This window comes from Lathamus discolor, chromosome 5 (assembly GCF_037157495.1).
Source record: "Lathamus discolor isolate bLatDis1 chromosome 5, bLatDis1.hap1, whole genome shotgun sequence".
Taxonomy (NCBI): Eukaryota; Metazoa; Chordata; class Aves; order Psittaciformes; family Psittacidae; genus Lathamus; species Lathamus discolor.
In genome coordinates, this window is record NC_088888.1 from 110,512,436 (window position 1) to 110,530,145 (window position 17,710).

The following is a 17,710-nucleotide window of genomic DNA, read 5'->3' on the forward strand; positions in this document are numbered from 1 at the left end:
GCTGAGCTCCACAAAGTGGTATTGCTGCATGAAGTGAAAGCAGTGGTGGTATGTAGCGGCAACAGACTGCCTGTCTCACGTGGCTGTTCCCATGCATGCGTATTTGCAGGATTTGATCCTACTGGAGGCGTTTATACCTCCAGTATACCAATTCTTTTACCCAAGTATCCAGATGCATGTAGAAGAGAAATTGTACTGCCGTCTTTCAGTTGAAATGCTTTTTACAGTTAAACTGTGCAAGGGTTAACATATCTCTGCTAATTTTTTTTCATTCTAGTTGCTTTTAGTCTGTATTGCACCCAGGGCAGATGCCTTGACATGCTGCCTCTCAGCCTCCTTTTCTGCTGTGTTCTGCAAGCCAAAAATTCCTCTCATTAATTTAAAAAACATAAAAGTATTTTGCTCTACCTTAATGTTCAGTGCTATCATGCTGACACCCAGGTTAATAAATTGACAGTGAAGCTGGGGTGGAACTTGTAGATTAAGACACCTAAGCTTCACTGTCTCCAGGTGAGCTGAGCGTCTCAGCTTCCATTATAGCCAAATGAGATGTAGACAAGTGAGGGGAGCACAGACAGTGATTCAGTTCACCCTGTGGGCTACATCTTCTGTTGGTAATTTATACAGCACATCCGAGTGTTCCCAGGTACTGAAACTTGCTCATTCACACTATGAAATTGTTCGCACCCTCCCTGGCACGATTCTGGCCTGGGCTGGTAGCACGTTTCCAGGCATTGTTCAGACACAATTTGGACATTAGCCTGGCCAGGAACCTTGCCAAATTCACAGTTTAGATCCAGCCACCTTGTTTTGAAGGGCGTGAGTACAATAGTGGGGACATATGTGTTATCTAGCTCTCAGTCTCATTGTCAATCTCTCATATCACAGCAAATACAATGCAGGACGTGCAGACAACTCTCATCCTTGGAGTGACAGCTTTTGGCTTTGCAGGACACCCCACCACATAGGGCAACGGTCTTTGGGCAGCTTAACCCCCCCGCCCCTAGTCACTGCAGACCCCCACCAAGCCTTCCTCAACAGTCCTCCCAGGATTCTTCTCTTGCAAAATTTCAGGATTAGTTGTGTAACTACAGTGGTGAAAGCAAAACCAAACCAATCCTAGGGGCTAGTTGCTAATTGCTGACATGGAGCTGCTTGGCAGCAGAGATGTTTAGGATTTGGTTGGGCAGGTTAGTGTATCTTATGGATATCAGGTGCCTGTCTGCTTCATCCCTTCTCACTCAGGTCCTGGGTCACCAAAAAATCCCTTCATCTGTCTGGTAGAAGATAGATAGGGAGGAAGGGAGGGGGAAATTGCTTTTCCCTAGGTAAATCATCTCCATCTACTTGCAAGCCATTGTGCATAAAAGCTTAGATGACTAGAGAATTCATTCCTACATTTGCATAGTGCAGGGATGCCTGCATGTGATTGTAACCCTGTGGACTCAGGTTGACGTGCTGGGTTGGAGATGAGGATTATGTCCCATTTCAGTGGCTAGTTCAAGTCAGTAAAACAACCTGTCTTCTACAGCAGAGAGGGGCCTCTTTAGGTTAAGCGGCGGAGCCTCTGTACTTTGGCACTGAGGTCCTGGGCTCTCCCTGTAGTGTCAGGCTGTGTTATTTGTGTGTGTGCACTCATGGATTAATTGTAAACTGATCGCAGAAGCAGGCACTGAACACTCTGCATTGCCAGCTTAGCCTTATGTCATACAGTCCCTGGGGAGACATTGTTCGTCAGGGCTTTGGGAAAGGCACAGAAAACGGGAAAGGCACAGAAAACGGGAAAAGTGTTCCTAGCTGTGCATAGAGAAGGTGCAGCACCTTGAAAAGAGGAATCCTGTCCAACTGGTTGGGTTGCTGTAATCACACACAAGGGGAGGAACTGTGGAGAAAGGCAGCCAAATGTAGGATGGGGATATGCTTGTTAATACTGGAAAAGAGACAAATTATGCCTACTTAACTACTTGGCTGCTGCTGAATGTAATGGATATGAAGCTATGTGTTCCCATGCTCCTGACTGTGCACTGCTGCTTTAAATGGAGATTCCCTTGCAGTGTAAACACAGGCTAAGGATGCTGGAAGGAACTGCTTTGTTGCAAAACCCATGGCAGAATGGGAAGAGTTAAATATTCTGTCTCAAAAGACAAGCTAGATTTACTTTGATTAGTTCATTTAATTTCTTGGGGTGAAAGAGAATAAGCCAGTCACCCCTTGTCTCTGGAACGTACATGGGAGAAATTTATCTTTGCAAATTGGTGATTGCAGATTGTTTTAATGAGAAGAGGATGTAGCTGTGACCATGAATGGGGAGTGTACAGAGCAGCCGCTTTTCCCCTTTACCATGTGACAGAGAAAGCCTTTTATGTCAATCTGAGGGTCAGAAGGGGACAGGCAGAACCTCCTGTGTCCTCCTCTGGTACACCTTTGTCTGGTTTTATTCTCAGGGGACATATTTCTAAGCCTCAAATACAAAGGTCCAGCTTCAGTTTTTCCTTAGTACTCTGCTAAATGTCATTAGAGGTGAAATTTTTATGCAAAACAGGGATGGGAGGAAGAGGGTGTATTCCTTAATTTACTGTCTGTCTGTGTCTGGAAAGGCACGGACATTTGAAAGCTTTCTTCTATTTGGCATTTCACCTCTCTGGGATCACTGGAATGCCAATTCCACACTTTCTTCATGCTGACTTTGTTAAAGGTCTTGCAGAGGTGTTAGCGAGAAGGAGAAGAGCTACTTGCTTCTTAGACTTCATTCTCCAGTACTGGAATTAAATACATCCAGGTAGAAATAAAGAAAGAAATAAAGGGTTCTTTAATGTGATCTAGAAAGAAATTACTTCTCAATTAATTTTCATCTGCACAGTATATTTTAAGTTATATTCTGCCAGTCCTGCACTTGACTGTAGATTTGAGGAAGGAGGAGAGCAGAGAGAAAGAAAAAAGCTGAATTTCTAGTCTGTTTTGTTCTGAAACGGAAGGGCAGGGACATTGGACATCCAGTCATTCACCCGTAATAATAAAAAGTATATGTAAGAACTGCATGATTTTTCTTACTAGTTTTAATTTTTGGAGGTCACATTTAACTAAGGATTTCAAATGCCGCCGGGGTTAAATGCAGAAATTAATGCGGTGTGATTTAACCTGTGGAGAGCAAGTTGCCAGCTTTCCATAGCTGGCTTCAGGAAACAGTCCTGTGAAAGCAGGGTGTGTGTTTTGGGGATGGTCAACACGTGACAAAGAAACAAGCAGGGAAAATCAGAATTCCCCAACCAGGGGAATTCCCCAACCAGTTCAAATTTCCCTTTGAAAAGGAGGTGACTTGGGGTCGAGGCTGCTCTTGCTGTGCTAGGAAGGAGGATGAAGCAGGACTTGTCTGCCATATTTCACCTCTGGAAAGCCATCTTCAACCATGTTGTGGTTCTGCTGCCTGCAGTTCCCACTGGGGATTCCAGCTGATCCTGCCTGCAGCTGCCGTGGTCCTCTGACAATTTCTCCCTCGCGGCACTCTGTGCTGCCCTCGCAGCCAGGACTGCTCTTGCAGGTTTTTGAGGCAGATTGCACAGATTGTGGTGATGAGGTCAGTCTCTTCCCAGGAGATTCCTGCTGACAGGGCGCTTTCCATCCTCTGCTATTGACACAAGCTAAACACCAGCTACTGCCGCCATTGCTCCCACCCAGTTTACACAGCTTGGCCCGCTCTGCTCAACGCAAGCATTGTTGTGGCCATTGTAGCAAAGTGATACATGCTTGTGTGGTTACCTGAGGCTCATTTCTTCCACAACTGTTTTAATCCTCCTCTTTAGATACCTGTCATAAGCATGGAAATGCTGTGAAGAATCTTTGTTACTATGCTGCTGGATCTATGCTTCAGATTTTCCCTGTGAGACATAGGCAGCTGATTCTGTTTCTCTTTTCTCTGCTCCTCTGCAGTGGGAATTTCTCTCCTATGCATTGGGATTGTGAGAATAAATACTTTAAATAGTGAGGCACTCAAATATTGCTGTAGTGGGAGCCATAGAAGTGTCAGGATAGATGAGGAATCAGCACTGAACTCATTGCAATTTGGGACCCAATCCTGTAAACACACATCTGAGTCTCCTCCTTTCCATGACTAAAGCCAAGTCTCAGAGCTGGTCCCAGAAGCAAAGAGTCTTGTGAGCATGAGTGTGTCCTGGACTAGGCCATCCTGGATCCTTTGAGGATTATAAATCATATGTTACGTGGCTTTAGAGTTTCTTCTAATGTAGCCTCTGCATTTGTTACCAGTACCTACGTGCTTTGCTCTCGAATGAGTCACCAGGAGCTGCTGCTTATGCAGCTTCTCTTGCCTTAAATGTGTGCTTTATTTTAAGAAGCTGAATCTCTGGTTTCTCAGAACCTGAAACTCCTTCTTTCAGTTTGACAAGTGGACAGATGGTCAGAGGCGGAAGATCCTGGTGGACCTGTTGGAACGCTGCTCCCTATCACAGCAGAAATTCTGTGCCAAGCAGCTACAGAATCGAGTCCCCACTGAGGCTCTAGATTTTACCACAAGGCTTCCTAGAGTCCTGTCTTTATACATCTTTTCCTTCCTGGACCCACGGAGCCTTTGTCGATGTGCACAGGTAAAAAACCAAGCACGTACCTAAGGTTCAGAAAGTCAGGCCAAGCGAGATTAAAGAAAAGAAATAGCACTAATTGTCAGCAAAGACATATCAGTGCTGTTCATGACGCAAGAATGTCTTCTGACTCGGCAGCCTGGTGCCAAATTCTTAGTGATGCTTGTGTGAGACCGAATGCAACACTTCCACAGATCCTAAACTAAGCTAGATTGGCCAAGATTTGCAGAAGTGAAGAGTAATTTTAGATGCTCAGCTCTAAGGCATTTAAAATGTGGCACTTTACAAGACTGATTCTTCCCAAAGAGGAGGCCTGGTACTTTCTGAAAATCCTGTTCTTTTAAAGTACCTTGCACTGTGTGTGCAAAATCATTAATTGTTTTGAAAAATACTGGCTTTCTGCTAGTTGCAAAGAACTGCACATAATGCTTTAAGAAAATCAGATCCTTTAAAATCCTTGAAGGTAAAATGTTGGATGTGGAGAAGCAGAGAAGATACAGATGTGCTTTTGAGCACAGTGCCTAGGGATTCAGCCTTTTGTGCAAAGTGGCTAAGACTCCAAAAATATATCTGCATGAGACGAAGTGCTATGAGGTGACGCCCAAAGTAGTTCTGAATGAATAAGTTCAGATATTGGTGACACCATTACTGCCCTAACATAGCACTCCTTATAGAACTATGAATATATCAAAATCTCAGCTTGTTTAAAGCTTTCTCTATTATCCTTCTCCAGCATTTCATGTTTTATGTGGCTGCAAATCACGCTATTCATTCACAGGCAGGGAGATGACAGGTTAGGAAATTGTCTACTTAGAAAGAAAGGTCTTGCCATTGTTACTTGTGTCATATCATTGGGCAGCTGCTATTAGTGCCAATGGATGACATGTCCTTAAGCTGGAACAAGCTTTATCAGTGGAAACAAAGGGTTTATTCCATCTACTGTATTCTCTTTGAGCAGAAGTGCAGGAATTTCCCCCAAACAAACTGAAATCTTTCCTCTTGGCCCATCATTTCTGGACTATTCCACACTGTGCTGGAGATCAGCTAACAGGCACTGAGTGTGTCATGAAGGCCTCAAATGGTTTAAAAAGTTTAATGAAAGGTTTAACAAAAGTTTAATGAAAAGTTTAATGAAAGGTTTAAATAAACAATGCTGAAGAACTGTACCAGTTTAAGGGTGTAGGAGAACTACATCCACAACACAGAAGTCTCTAGCTGTGATTTTGGATGCTTGAGACCCCAAGGTTTCCAACTTACCAGGCATTCACAGGTGAGCTGGTACTGGAAGTACCTGTCTGAACTGGATCAACTCTGGATGAAGAAATGCCTGCGTTTCGGCTGGTACATCAACTTCTCCCCAACCCCATTTGAGCAAGGAATCTGGAAGAAACATTACATTGAGATGGTGAAAGAGCTGCATGTCACGAGACCTAAGGTACATACTACACTACTACACTGCTACAGATGTTTGGGGCAAGTGGGAAATTTGGGCTGGTTGGGTTCTTCCTTCTTTGGGTTCCCTTGCTTCTTTATCTGTCTGTAACTTCCCACTTGTAAAATAGAAGATTCATCATTTTAAATTAGAATCTAAACTCTTGTGTTGCCATGTGCTCTGCTTTCACATCGTCCATCCCTGGTAGGTGGGGGAAGTGAAAATCTCCCTGGTTAGGAGAAGCAGTCACCAAGGTCAACCTCCTGTGCTTTCAGGATGTTCTGGAGTAATCCTGTATATTTTTCTCTCCAGCACTCAAGGCTATTCCCTTATCTTTTTCCCCAGTTCATAGAGCAAATGATACCTTGCCGCAACTTGATTAAGCAGAGATGGTGTATCCAGCAGCACCCCTGCTGTCATTTCAGAGTCAGTTTACCTGGTGGGAAGTTAAAAAAGCACCCTTTATGCCTGTTACAGCCCTTGGTGTTGTCTCTTTCTCTCCTTTTCAAAGGTGGCAGGGACATTCTGGGGGGGTGGAACAATACTCAGTAGCCATTGCTTTCTCCTGAGATTCACTGATGCCATGTCTACTCTGCAGGGCTGTGAGGGGAGATTTTTCTGCCCTGAATTCCAAACTCAGCCCTCTAATTTTAAGCAAACTCCCCTGCAGACTTTCTCTGTAGTCAATAGAAAGAAGCCGATGCGTCTCAAAAGCAGCTGAGGTCATTTTAATACAGATTATGGAACGTGGGTGATGACTCACACTGTCAAGGTGCCTGTTTCTGTCCATTGACCATAATGGAAACCTGGAGAGACTAATTTTGAGTTAATACCCAATTCTCAGAAGCCTAAAGTTAGGCAAAATAAATCTCATTTTCTTTACAGGCTAAAATTTATTTTCTCTTTTAACCTCTCTTATTAGACTCCTTCAAAGGATGAGTTTGTAGTTACTGATGTGCAGCCGATAAGAAGCAACATCCCAAAAGCAAAACCTTTTATGCCAGGAAAGAGGACAAAAAAAGACAAAAAAGAGCTCCCACCATGGCGTTCATCAGACAGGCATCCTACAGACACCATCCGATTCAACTACCTCAACAACTACGATCCCATCGAGCAGGCCAGGCAAGCGTAAGCTCTTCTTTTGCTTACCTTTTGCTTTTTCTGCAACATAGGGTATGTCTGTGTATTTTGCAAGCTCACTTTGCCTGTGCTTCAAGCTGCCTGAAGCCTTATAGTTCAGCAACATGGTGGCAAACACACTTTGCTGCTCTTCTGGCTTTTCTTGGATTCATCTTGGTCCAGTCATAGTTACAGCAGCACTACTTTGTGTCCTTTTAGCACAGAGCAGATTAGTGGCTGCCTGTAAAATAGGCTGTAAGTCATGGGGATGTTACACAGCTGTAATGGGAAGAATCTGGTCAAGAGTTTGTTCAAGAGCTTTTAAATACAGCTGCAAGGTTGAGAGGAATCTGTCACTTTTGCACAGAAGAGGAAGAATTAATTGTGATGAAATATAATTTTATCACTTCCAAGGATCTTCGGTCTGAAAAGAGATTTAGATGACTGAATGGGGGTGCAAGTATAAAAGTATGAATATCCTATAGAACATTTAAGTAATGAATGTATTTGCATCTACACTTTCAGGGATAGAGTGCCTAGATCTGTCTGATTTTGGGTTCTCAGGATTATCTGGTCAGCAACTGGCAAAAGAAAGGCATTTCCACCACAAAGTATAGTTTTACACATTGACTTGTGTTAGGACTGCCTCATGTTTTCCTTCGACATATCTGGCATCAGATGTTTTCAGAATCTTTGATCTGTGGTCAAATTTCTGTGCGTTAATGATCACCAGTAGAAGCAATAGCAAGGAGGCAGCAGTGGTCATCTGTGGGCAGTGTTTGGCCCATTTCTTGGTTAAATCTCTGTTAATACCACCTCTCATTTTTCATGGGCTCACAGTAGTTACCTCAATTCAGCTGATGTGCCATAACTTGTGAAACTGGTCAGACTGTCATTAGTTCGAGCCTAGTGAACAAGTAGTGGATTAGTGTGATAAGTGCCTAGTTCCTGTGTGGGTCCCTGTAAAAAGGATTGCACAGCTTCTCACCCAACTGCATGTGAAGAGAGGAGGAGATTCCCCTTCACTGTGCCAACAAAAACCTTGGGAACCCACTGAGCCACAATGAAGGTATCCAGATTGCACTTTCAGTAAATAACTGATAGAGCTAAGATTAGCCTTGTGCACAGGAACAATCAACCCATGCATTATCCCAGCTGAGTGATTACTTGGCTAAGCAGTTGTGCACTTACGTAGTCTCTTTCTCAATGTGATTAACTTTGCTGGACCCACCACTCCTCCGGGGTGTTCCACAAAGTTCCCAGTGTCTGAGCAAAAACCTTTTATGAATCATTTTTTAATCCGCGTCCCCTAGTCCTAGGATACTGCACTACTTCAAAGAGCTTTCCAGTTTCCACCTCACCCTCTTTCTGTGGTGTTTCCAAACTCTAAGCACCACTTTAGGTAGACTTCTTTGAGGCTTTTAAAGAAATAGTTTAACAAAATGCCTCTTGCTGCAAATGGATGTCATAGAATCATAAACCTGATACTGTTTTTCAGTTGTGCTAAATGTTTTTAGGTAGCAGCTCCCAAAGGTTTCTCTGAAGTTTAGGGTTCCCTTGTGCTAGCTGTGACCCAGTGTCGAAAGTGGGACAAGCCTTGTTTGAAGAGTTAAAAAGCTGTTTGTTCCAGCATTGAGCTGTAGACACAGCTGTCAACCAGATGCAAATGATTTTGACTTGCTAATGATACAGTAAGCACACTGACTGTTTTCTTCTCCTAAGTGAGATTTGAGCCTCTATCCATTTGTGCAGTGGAGAATATTTTAATGCCAAGTGTTCTAGCAAGTCTAGCATTTATTCATAATTACAGAGGATTATTGCAGGGAGAGAAATGAATTCTGTGAGATTTGCTTGTTTATCAAGGATCTCCCTTTAATCTCACTTAAGCTGAAGGTAATTACTAGTGTGTAAGCTCATCTGTAATGGTTATTCAGCAACACAGGTGTGCTGTTTCAGGTACTGACCCACCTTCCCACTCACATAATGATATTCTGGTGCTTCTTTTCTATGGACACATTGCTAACAGAGTCCCCTCTGCAGGTCCTTCCTAGAAGTCATAGAATCACAGAATGGTTTGGATGGTTTGGGTTGGAAGGGACCTTAAAGCTTATGCAGCTCCAACCCCCTGCCACAGGCAGGGACACCCTCTACTACAGCAGGTTGCCCAAAGCCCCATCCAACCTGGCCTTGAACACTTAGTCCTCCCACTAAGGCTCTATATGGTATCCTCCATCCTTTGCTTCTAGAGAGCTACTAAGGGATTAGGTCTTCAGCACTTCACATGTCTCCTATCTACAGCAGGAGCAGTGAGACACCACTTTTCATGCTTGAGTATTCCTCCAGTGCAGGCTTTTGGTGGAGATGGAAGCGGCAGCTAATGCATGGCTTGGGCAGGTGAAGGTTGCCTATCAATGGCAGCACAATGGCAAAGTGGTCAGAGTGCCCCTCAGGGGTGCCAAGCATTGACTTGGGTGGCTGATGAAGGCCATGCTCAGCCAATTGTGTCTTAGTTGAGCTAGGAGTCTCATATGAATGCTATGCAAGATGATCTACCTCACTGCAGCCTACAGGCTCAGGCAGACCTAGCCTGACCAGTGCACAGGGCTGTAAAGTAGAACAGAGAACCAAGATAAAAATCTCTTCCCCCCCAGGCTGTGTTAGGTATAGTTATTCTTCAGTTTAGATGAATTCTTGGAGCTCAAGGGCATAACAACCACCCTTCTTGTAATATGAATGTCATAAGTAATGAAATCTATGTAAAATGAGATTCCTAAAACAATAGGAGTGATGTCTCAAAATACAGGGTTTTGCAAAGGGACTCCAGCAGAGGAAACAGGTTTTGGTGCAGTCTGAATGTATATGGAGAACAGTGAGTCTATTCTTGAGGTGATGAGCGTGTGTGAAAAGATGCAGCAGAACTTGAAGGAAAGCAGCAGAAAGGCAAAGTGGTGGCTGAGAAAGAAGGACTAGAAAGAGCACTTGTGGGCCTGCAGGTTGACTGGAATGCTGTGAGCCAACAAACCATCCTTTCCATTAAAGTTCTGCGGAGGAAAACCACGCTTGTCAAAAATTTCTTTGTGAACAAACAAGATTACATCAAAGGAATACCTGATGCCATCATCAAAGCAATGTGTGAGGCTAGTCACTGGCTACTCTTTGAATCAAAGTTAATCTGCCCAATGCCAAGTTAAATTTCATAGAATTTAAGAGGTAAGAAAAAAAAAAAAAAAGTTTTTCCTATCTCTTGGGCCTGGTAAAATCTCTTCTGAGATGGACCTCGCTCTATATTTGCTTTTTGGTCCAAGGAGAGGTGAGAACACTCCCGTTCTTACCAGATCAGGCTGGATGGGGCTTTGAGGAACCTAGTGGAAGGTGTCCCTGCCTGTGGCAGGGGATTGGAACTAGATGCACTTTAAAGTCCCTTACAACCCAAACCATTCCATGATTCTGTGTTCATCCTAACAGGGTGCACATGCTATAGCTGAAATGTTGTCATTTAAATGGCAGAGTTGTCATCTGTTTCTTTATTGCCCTTTTGAGAGGAGTCGTTAGCTACATGCTCCCTTCCACAGTACCAAAACTATGCTGCTGTCAATTCGTAGTAGAGAACTTATCCTTGCTTAGCCAAATAAGGTGAAACATGGAGAGTGTAAAAAGCTACAGTCAATTCCCAGAGACAAAAGGAGTCCTAAGAGAGCTAACACAAAGCATATACTTCAGGCTATAAGACTATAATTATGTAATTTCAAGGGTATTTACCTTTGAAAAACAAATAATTCTATTTCTGTAGAGCAATTGGGCAAGGGTTTGGCTTGAACAGAGCTGGTGCTTGACATCACAGGGGAGAAGAACTATAACACTGTGCCACAGCTAGGCAGTGCCCCAAAATGGCAGAATGGTGTTAATTTGAAATATGGATTATAATTGAGACTTGATTTGTTTGGATCTTTTCTGATGGATTTATTTTTTTTTTCTTCTTGCTCAGAAAGGCATGAGCTTGTATTATAAAAACTGAATGGCACACAAAAGCTTCAGTGACAAACATCACTGTGGCACAAAAGAGATAGGACAGAGATCCCCAAATATGTTCTCTGAGAGGTTATTTGGTTTAGATGGGATCCTGTGGGAAAAGCTTCAGAGTCACTGAGCAATGAAATTAAGAATAGCAATGATCAGCTGTGTAGTCTAGGGAGTGGTGAGGTGATAGAGAAGAGATACAGACAGTGGCTGAATTACAAATTGCCTGGAAGGGGTTATCAAAACCCTTCAGTAGAATTATAGCTGTGACTTTTGGTGTTGCTGCACGTACATGTGCAATTTATCACATGGATGATTTCTGGTAGGACTGCTTTGTTTTCTGCCTGAATTGTCCAGATAGTTTTTTGTTTATATAGAAACAAAGCAGAGAGCTGCAAGGATGGATTTGTCTCTTTGGGCACACAGCAATATTGAAAAGGTGAAGTGAAAGTTTTTATCTAGAGCATGGAATCAAGCTAGCAAATTTTCCCTGGGACTCTGATCTGCCTAAAAAGACCAGGAGGAGCAATTCTTTCAGTCCAAGCATGTACAGTTCTGCTGGAAGGCATCTGGTGTTTGTGCTGCTTGTTGCCAATAAATCAAAAGATTTGCCTCCCACTTTATCATGAATAATGAATTCCGATTCTAGCCTGGTGCTGGAACCTTGCCAAGATTGTGTCCTTGTGCCTCAGGAAAGAGCCCTGCTACTTCTCATGACAACAGCTCAGGCAAAATGCAGGCTCCTTCTCCCCCAGTGCCCAGCCAGCTCGGGCTTCTGGAAGCCAACACTTAATTCAGTTAGATAATTTATGGACGTAGGCTGGCTCTAAAAACAGTTGCATATTGTACTGGAGTGTTTACCCAATGAGAAAATAATTACTTTCAGTAATTGTTCTGTCAGCAGCCTGGGCCTGCTTTCCAACAAAAAGGGGCTTGCTTGCGTGAGAAGCGCACGGTGTTTCACTGTCCTTCCGAATCCTAATGCTTGTCTCCTGCTTATTTGTGTTTCTGAATAGCCAGCCCAGTATGTTTTGCCTATTAGGCTTGTGGGAACTCACAACATTCCATAAGGGAAGAAAGTGGGGTGAGAAACACTGAGCTCGGTACTGGGAGCGAGAGACCTGCTATTCTCCTCTTGGCTCTGATGCCCTTTTCCTTTGCAGCCTTGAGAAGCTTATCCACACTGCTTACATCTTCTTGACCTTGAAGTGAGATTATGATGGTGATATGCTGCAGGGGGGTGCCCTGATACCATAAGCAAGGACACTAGAATACAGCAGTAGAAGTTAATGTCATAGAAACATGGAATCGTAGAACCATAGAATGGTATGGGTTGGAAGCGACCTTAAAGATAATCTGGTTCCAACCCCCTGCCATGGACAGGAACACCTTCCACTAGACCAGGTTGCTCCAAGCCCTGTCCAACCTGGCCTTGAACACTACCAGGGATGGGGCAGCCACAACTTCTCTGGACAACCTGTGCCAGTGCCTCAGCACCCTCACAGGGAAGAACTTCCTAAGATCTTATTTCAACCTCCCACTCTTTCAGTTTAAAGCCATTCCTCCTCATCCTATACCTACAGGCCCTTGTCAAAAGCCCCTCTCCAGCTTTCCTATTGGCCCCTTTAGGCACTGGGAGTTGCTCTAAGGTCTCCCCGGAGCCTTTTCTTCTCCAAAATCTTAATTTTCTCATAAATCTTAATTCACAACCAAAGACCAGGTCTGCATTGTATCTAAAGGTAACAGAATCATTTAGGCTGGAAAAGACCTTTTAAGATTATTGGGTCCAACCACAAACCTAATACTGCCAACTCCACCAAGATGACCAGTTCATTCCCCATAATAATATTTTGGACTGGATTTTCACTCTTGACTGTTAGTGACATGTTTATAAGCAGATTGCAGTTAGCCTTAATTTCCTATTTGAAATAATACCTGATTTGTCTCTATGGCTCTTGATCTGGGTCTCAGACAAGTAAGTACCAGACGTGCTGGTGTTGGCTGCTTATGAGAACATATGTATTATGTGGTGTGACTCTGTTTCTTTATAGGATAAATGTTGCTTTTAGAGTCTGTTTTCACCCTTTATATTCATGATTTTTTTATTCATACTGTGCTTTTTAGCATGTCTTCCAGGAGCCCAGAGATGCTGGTGATGGAGCTGGGAGATGCCCCCAGAGATCGCACAGAGTTTATGCTTTAAATTCCCTAATTGTCTGTTGCAGAATTTGAATATGGAAGGGGAATGAACTCTTTCAGAGCACATGTGTCTATGAACCTGCCTGAGTTCTTAGCAAACTTCTTCACAGGATGGATTTTACTCCTGATACAGGAAAAACATGGCAGCTGGGCATATTGCAGTACTTCACTTAATTTTCACTCCGGAATATTCCTGTTCTGCCAGTTTATTGTACTGACTGTAGTACTAGCTGCATATAAATTTATAAATACATACATATACACATATACGAGAAGTATTTGGCTATAAAAACAATGAATAAGTAACTTGTTGGAGGGGCAGTCCCCCAGCCTTGTTTATGTTACATGGACCAAAACCTCTCAAATTCATTTAGCTGAACTTGCCTTTCTGTGAATTTCCCTAAGCTGATGTAACATATGACATGGATTTAGCTAAAATCAATAAGTCTCAGGCTAAGGACAGGTTTCTGAATTCTAGAAAATTATAACTTAAAAAATAGCAAGTTACTGCCCTCCTCTGAGCAACGGTACCGGAGTTTGCACTCTTGCTCTGCCCCAGGTGCAAGATAAAATGCATTTATCTTAAACCATGTCTTTTCAGGTGATCGTATCATAAGGGATTTTCTTCTTCTCAACCCCAGGGAACCAACTCTATAGCACTCATTAATACTGTTCTATTCTACTCTGCAGGAGAAAGAAAGGAGGAGGAGAGACCCCAGACCTTAGCCGGCAGGCAGCTGAGAAAAAAATGAGGGCAGGTCGTGGATCTAATAAGCTCCAGAAGACAAAATCACTGGTAAGTATTGCCAGCTTGCAATTACACCAAGGGGGGCCCAGTGTCAGACACACCCAGGGACAGTTTAGCTCAGAGCTTTTACTTTACTTAAGTGACCATGAAGCTTTGCTTCTGCTGTCATTAAGCTGCCTCTCCTTAAGTGAAGTAACTGGCCAGGAGCAGGACACATAGCTCCCCTATGCCTGGCTGCTCCAGGTGCCATCTGTCATTGCAGCCTAGACATAGTCTGACTCCGGTGGGAAAAGGACAGCAACTGCATGCAGAGAGTGACCTTCTTATCTGCTCCTCCCTCGCTTTGCTTACTGCACAGTGTCCTAACAGCCTGTTGCCATGTTTTACAACGCACTGGATCAATTCTCATATGAGACTTGCATCTCTTCCCAAAGCTTCTCTTCTTTGCTGTCAACTTTTGATCATTGCAGTTTGATGCTCACTTATACTCTGTTCATTGCACTGAGCCTGAGCAAGCAGCCCCAAGGTCTTAATACTGAGGAATCATTGTGCTCATCGCTAGTAAAATAGGGCATCCTCACATGAAAGAGTCTAGGGAAGTCAGGCTTCCAGAAAGCATCATGGGTCTGAGCTTTTGTAGATACAGCAACAAATAACTGGCAGAAGAAGGACGTGCTCACAAGCGTATCAGGGGTTTTGCAGACCTCGAAGCGTGTTTCCTAAGTGATGAAAGCCAGGGAACACATATGAGCGGAGCTAAAGAAGGTTTACATAAAAGAGAGGCATTGTCTCCTGAGACTGGGAGCCATTCTCCTGACCCAAATACAGCCTGTTTGCAAGGAAATAGATTCAGGCAGTGTTAAAGAACAGAAAATATTCAGCCCGTGTCTTACGATTTCCATTCTCCAATAGCTTCCTCTGTAGCCCTTAGATCAGAGTGCCCTTACATGGCTTCATTCCACTACAGCTTCCCATTTCAAATTGAAAGCTGTTTTACTGTCAGTCCAGAAGTGAAAGAATCTTAGTTCAGGGCAAAAAAAGAAGTGAACTGGATTTTCTTTCCCCAGATTTTAGGAAGGTTATGTGTTCTTCATAGTTTCTTAACCTGAAACCCCCAATCAGGAAGGTGCAAGCACCTGTTCCGACTCCCACCATGAAGTCCAAATCGTACTGCACAACATCATTGGAGGTTTGAACAGTGTTTATGTGTGCAGCACTTCCTGTTGGCTGCTCACAGTTTAAAAGGGACATTATTATTCCTGTAGCAAATAGTCACCAGAAAGCATTCAGCTGACACAAAATGATCACAGACAGATGTCTGGGAGAGCACGCAGAGTACCAAATTCACAGAATCATCATAGAATGGTTTGGGTTGGAAAGGATCTTAAAGCTCATCCAGTTCCAACACCCTTGCCACGGGCAGGGGCACCTTCCACCAGACCAGGTTGCTCCAAGCCCTGTCCCACCTGGCCTTGAACACTGCCAGCGATGGGGCAGCCACAGCTTCTCTGGGCACCCTGTGCCAGGGCCTCACCACCCTCACAGGGAAGAACTTCTGCCTAAGATCTCATCTCAGTCTCCCCTCTGTCAGGTTAAAGCCATTCCCCCTTGTTCTACCCCTACAGGCCCTTGCCAAAAGCCCCTCTCCAGATTTCTTGTCAGCCCCTTTAGGCACTGGAAGCTGCTCTAAGGTCTCCCTGGAGCCTTCTCTTCTCCAGACTGGACAAGCCCAGTTCTCTCAGCCTGTCTTCATAATTCTCGCCCCACAAAATGCCCTGTGAAGAGCCACTACCTGCTGCCAAGGTCTGACAGGTCACCATCGTCCATGGGCCCCTCCTAGGCAGTCACAGCAGCCTAATCCAGGGGTGAGTATCCTGAAACCCATGGTGTTACACCTTGGTGACTGACAACCCAGAACAAAGCTCCATGCCTTCGTGCTATGCAGTCTTGGTAGGACTGGCTTCTCTTGGTGTTATAAATCCAGTGTAGCCTGTCTTGGTGTGCCACTCCTAGACCTTTACATTAAAAGCAGGCTTAGCCTGAGGTTAGAGTTGTCCAAATGTCAGTAGCAGAGCTGTGTTTCTTATTTTCTGATGTATAAGCCTGCTGTTACGCTGGCCACTACTGACTACAACGCTACATGACAATAAAGGTTAGGTTATGGTAGGCTGATGCATAGAGAAGGAATATATACGACTCACTAGGAATAATCCAAAATTAATTTCCATTTATTATTAGGGTAGCATTGGGAAGCCTTGTTGAAATGCAGACATACAAAAAGACTCTTATTTAATCAAGTCCAAATAAAGAGGCTTAATGCTCAAATCTTTTAGTAAAACCTTAGAAGAAGAATAGACTATGATGAAAAAACAAGTGCCCCCAGCAAGCAAACACCAAGTCAGATTAAAAGGAAGCTCTTAAATAGATCAATGATCCAAGTGCAGAAAGTAGGTGAGAATGAAGTATATTACAGCCAACAATGAACATGTGAAAAGGTCTATTATATGGAGCTCCAAGCTCAGGAGGCTGCACAGCACCACACCAAAATAAACACATAATTAAGGTGATGACCTGAGTCCTGGAATTACATGCACTGGCTCCACATTTGCATGTGGTGAACCAGTTCTCCTCCTAGGAAACTTGTGAGGTTTTGGAGTTTATTAGTAATCATGGAAACAGTAGCATACAGTGTGACCAGGCTCACACTTCATTTAGAATAAATTAAAGTAAGTTAGCTAAATTACAATAAATAGTACATTACAATAAGTTAAGTATGTCTCTGAAGGAAGGGCCATATTCTTTCTTATGAATGTATGTACAACCCCTGTGTCCCTACAGTGGGGAGGGAATACTTGCTCTACTTTTATCCAGGGAAATGCCTTATTTTAAGGATGCAGAATCATAGAATAGCAGAATGGTTTGGGTTAGAAGGGACCTTAAAGGTGATATGGTTCCAACCCCCTGCCATGGGCAGGGACACCTTCCACTAGACCAGGTTGCTCCAAGCCCCATCCAACCTGTCCTTAAACACTGCCAAGGATGGGACAGCCCCAGCTTCTCTGGGCACCCTGTGCCAGGACCTCACCAGCCTCACAGGGAAGAGCTCCTGTCTAAAATCTCATCTCAATCTCCCCTCTGTCAAGTTAAAGCCATTCCCCCTTGTCCTATCTCTACAGGCCCTTGTCAGAAGTCATCACCCTTCCTGTTCACTCTGACATGGAGCAGTGTTGCCCTGCTTTGATTTCTGAGCTCTGGCCCATTGCAGGCTTCACTGTGGCCACACCAGTGTTGTTTGTGCAAGTCTCTGAGGACTGCCACTGAGGAGCCTTTTGCAGCTTCTCGTAAAAATTGGCAGCTTCATGCCCAAATGTCAAAATTCGCAGATACTTTATTAGGAAGGTACAGTTTGACTGATGCTTTTGACAGCTTTGCAAATGACTGCCATGTCAGCAATTAGGGGCTGGTTTTGCCTTTCAGGCTGTCTGCATATTTCTGTTCGAAAGCCTGCTCCACCCTCCCAGCTGTTCCTGAATTACTGACTTATTTTTAGTACTTGATAAATACCATCTTTTTGACAGGATCAGTCATTCTTGCCTTCCT

General features: G+C 43.8%; 1 protein-coding gene across 2 annotated transcripts in view; it reads left to right on the top strand.

Annotated features, from left to right (window-relative positions):
• FBXO16 (F-box protein 16) overlaps positions 1 to 17,710 on the top strand; it is a 38,824-nt gene that overhangs the window by 14,897 nt on the left and 6,217 nt on the right. Inside the window, exons 4-7 of one of the 2 annotated variants that reach the window (XM_065681913.1) lie at positions 4,395 to 4,601; positions 5,866 to 6,030; positions 6,950 to 7,155; positions 14,053 to 14,158. In XM_065681913.1, the coding sequence (XP_065537985.1) occupies positions 4,395 to 4,601; positions 5,866 to 6,030; positions 6,950 to 7,155; positions 14,053 to 14,158 (684 nt within the window). The remainder of the gene's footprint in view (positions 1 to 4,394; positions 4,602 to 5,865; positions 6,031 to 6,949; positions 7,156 to 14,052; positions 14,159 to 17,710) is intronic. The other variant, XM_065681914.1, reaches the window with a different exon arrangement.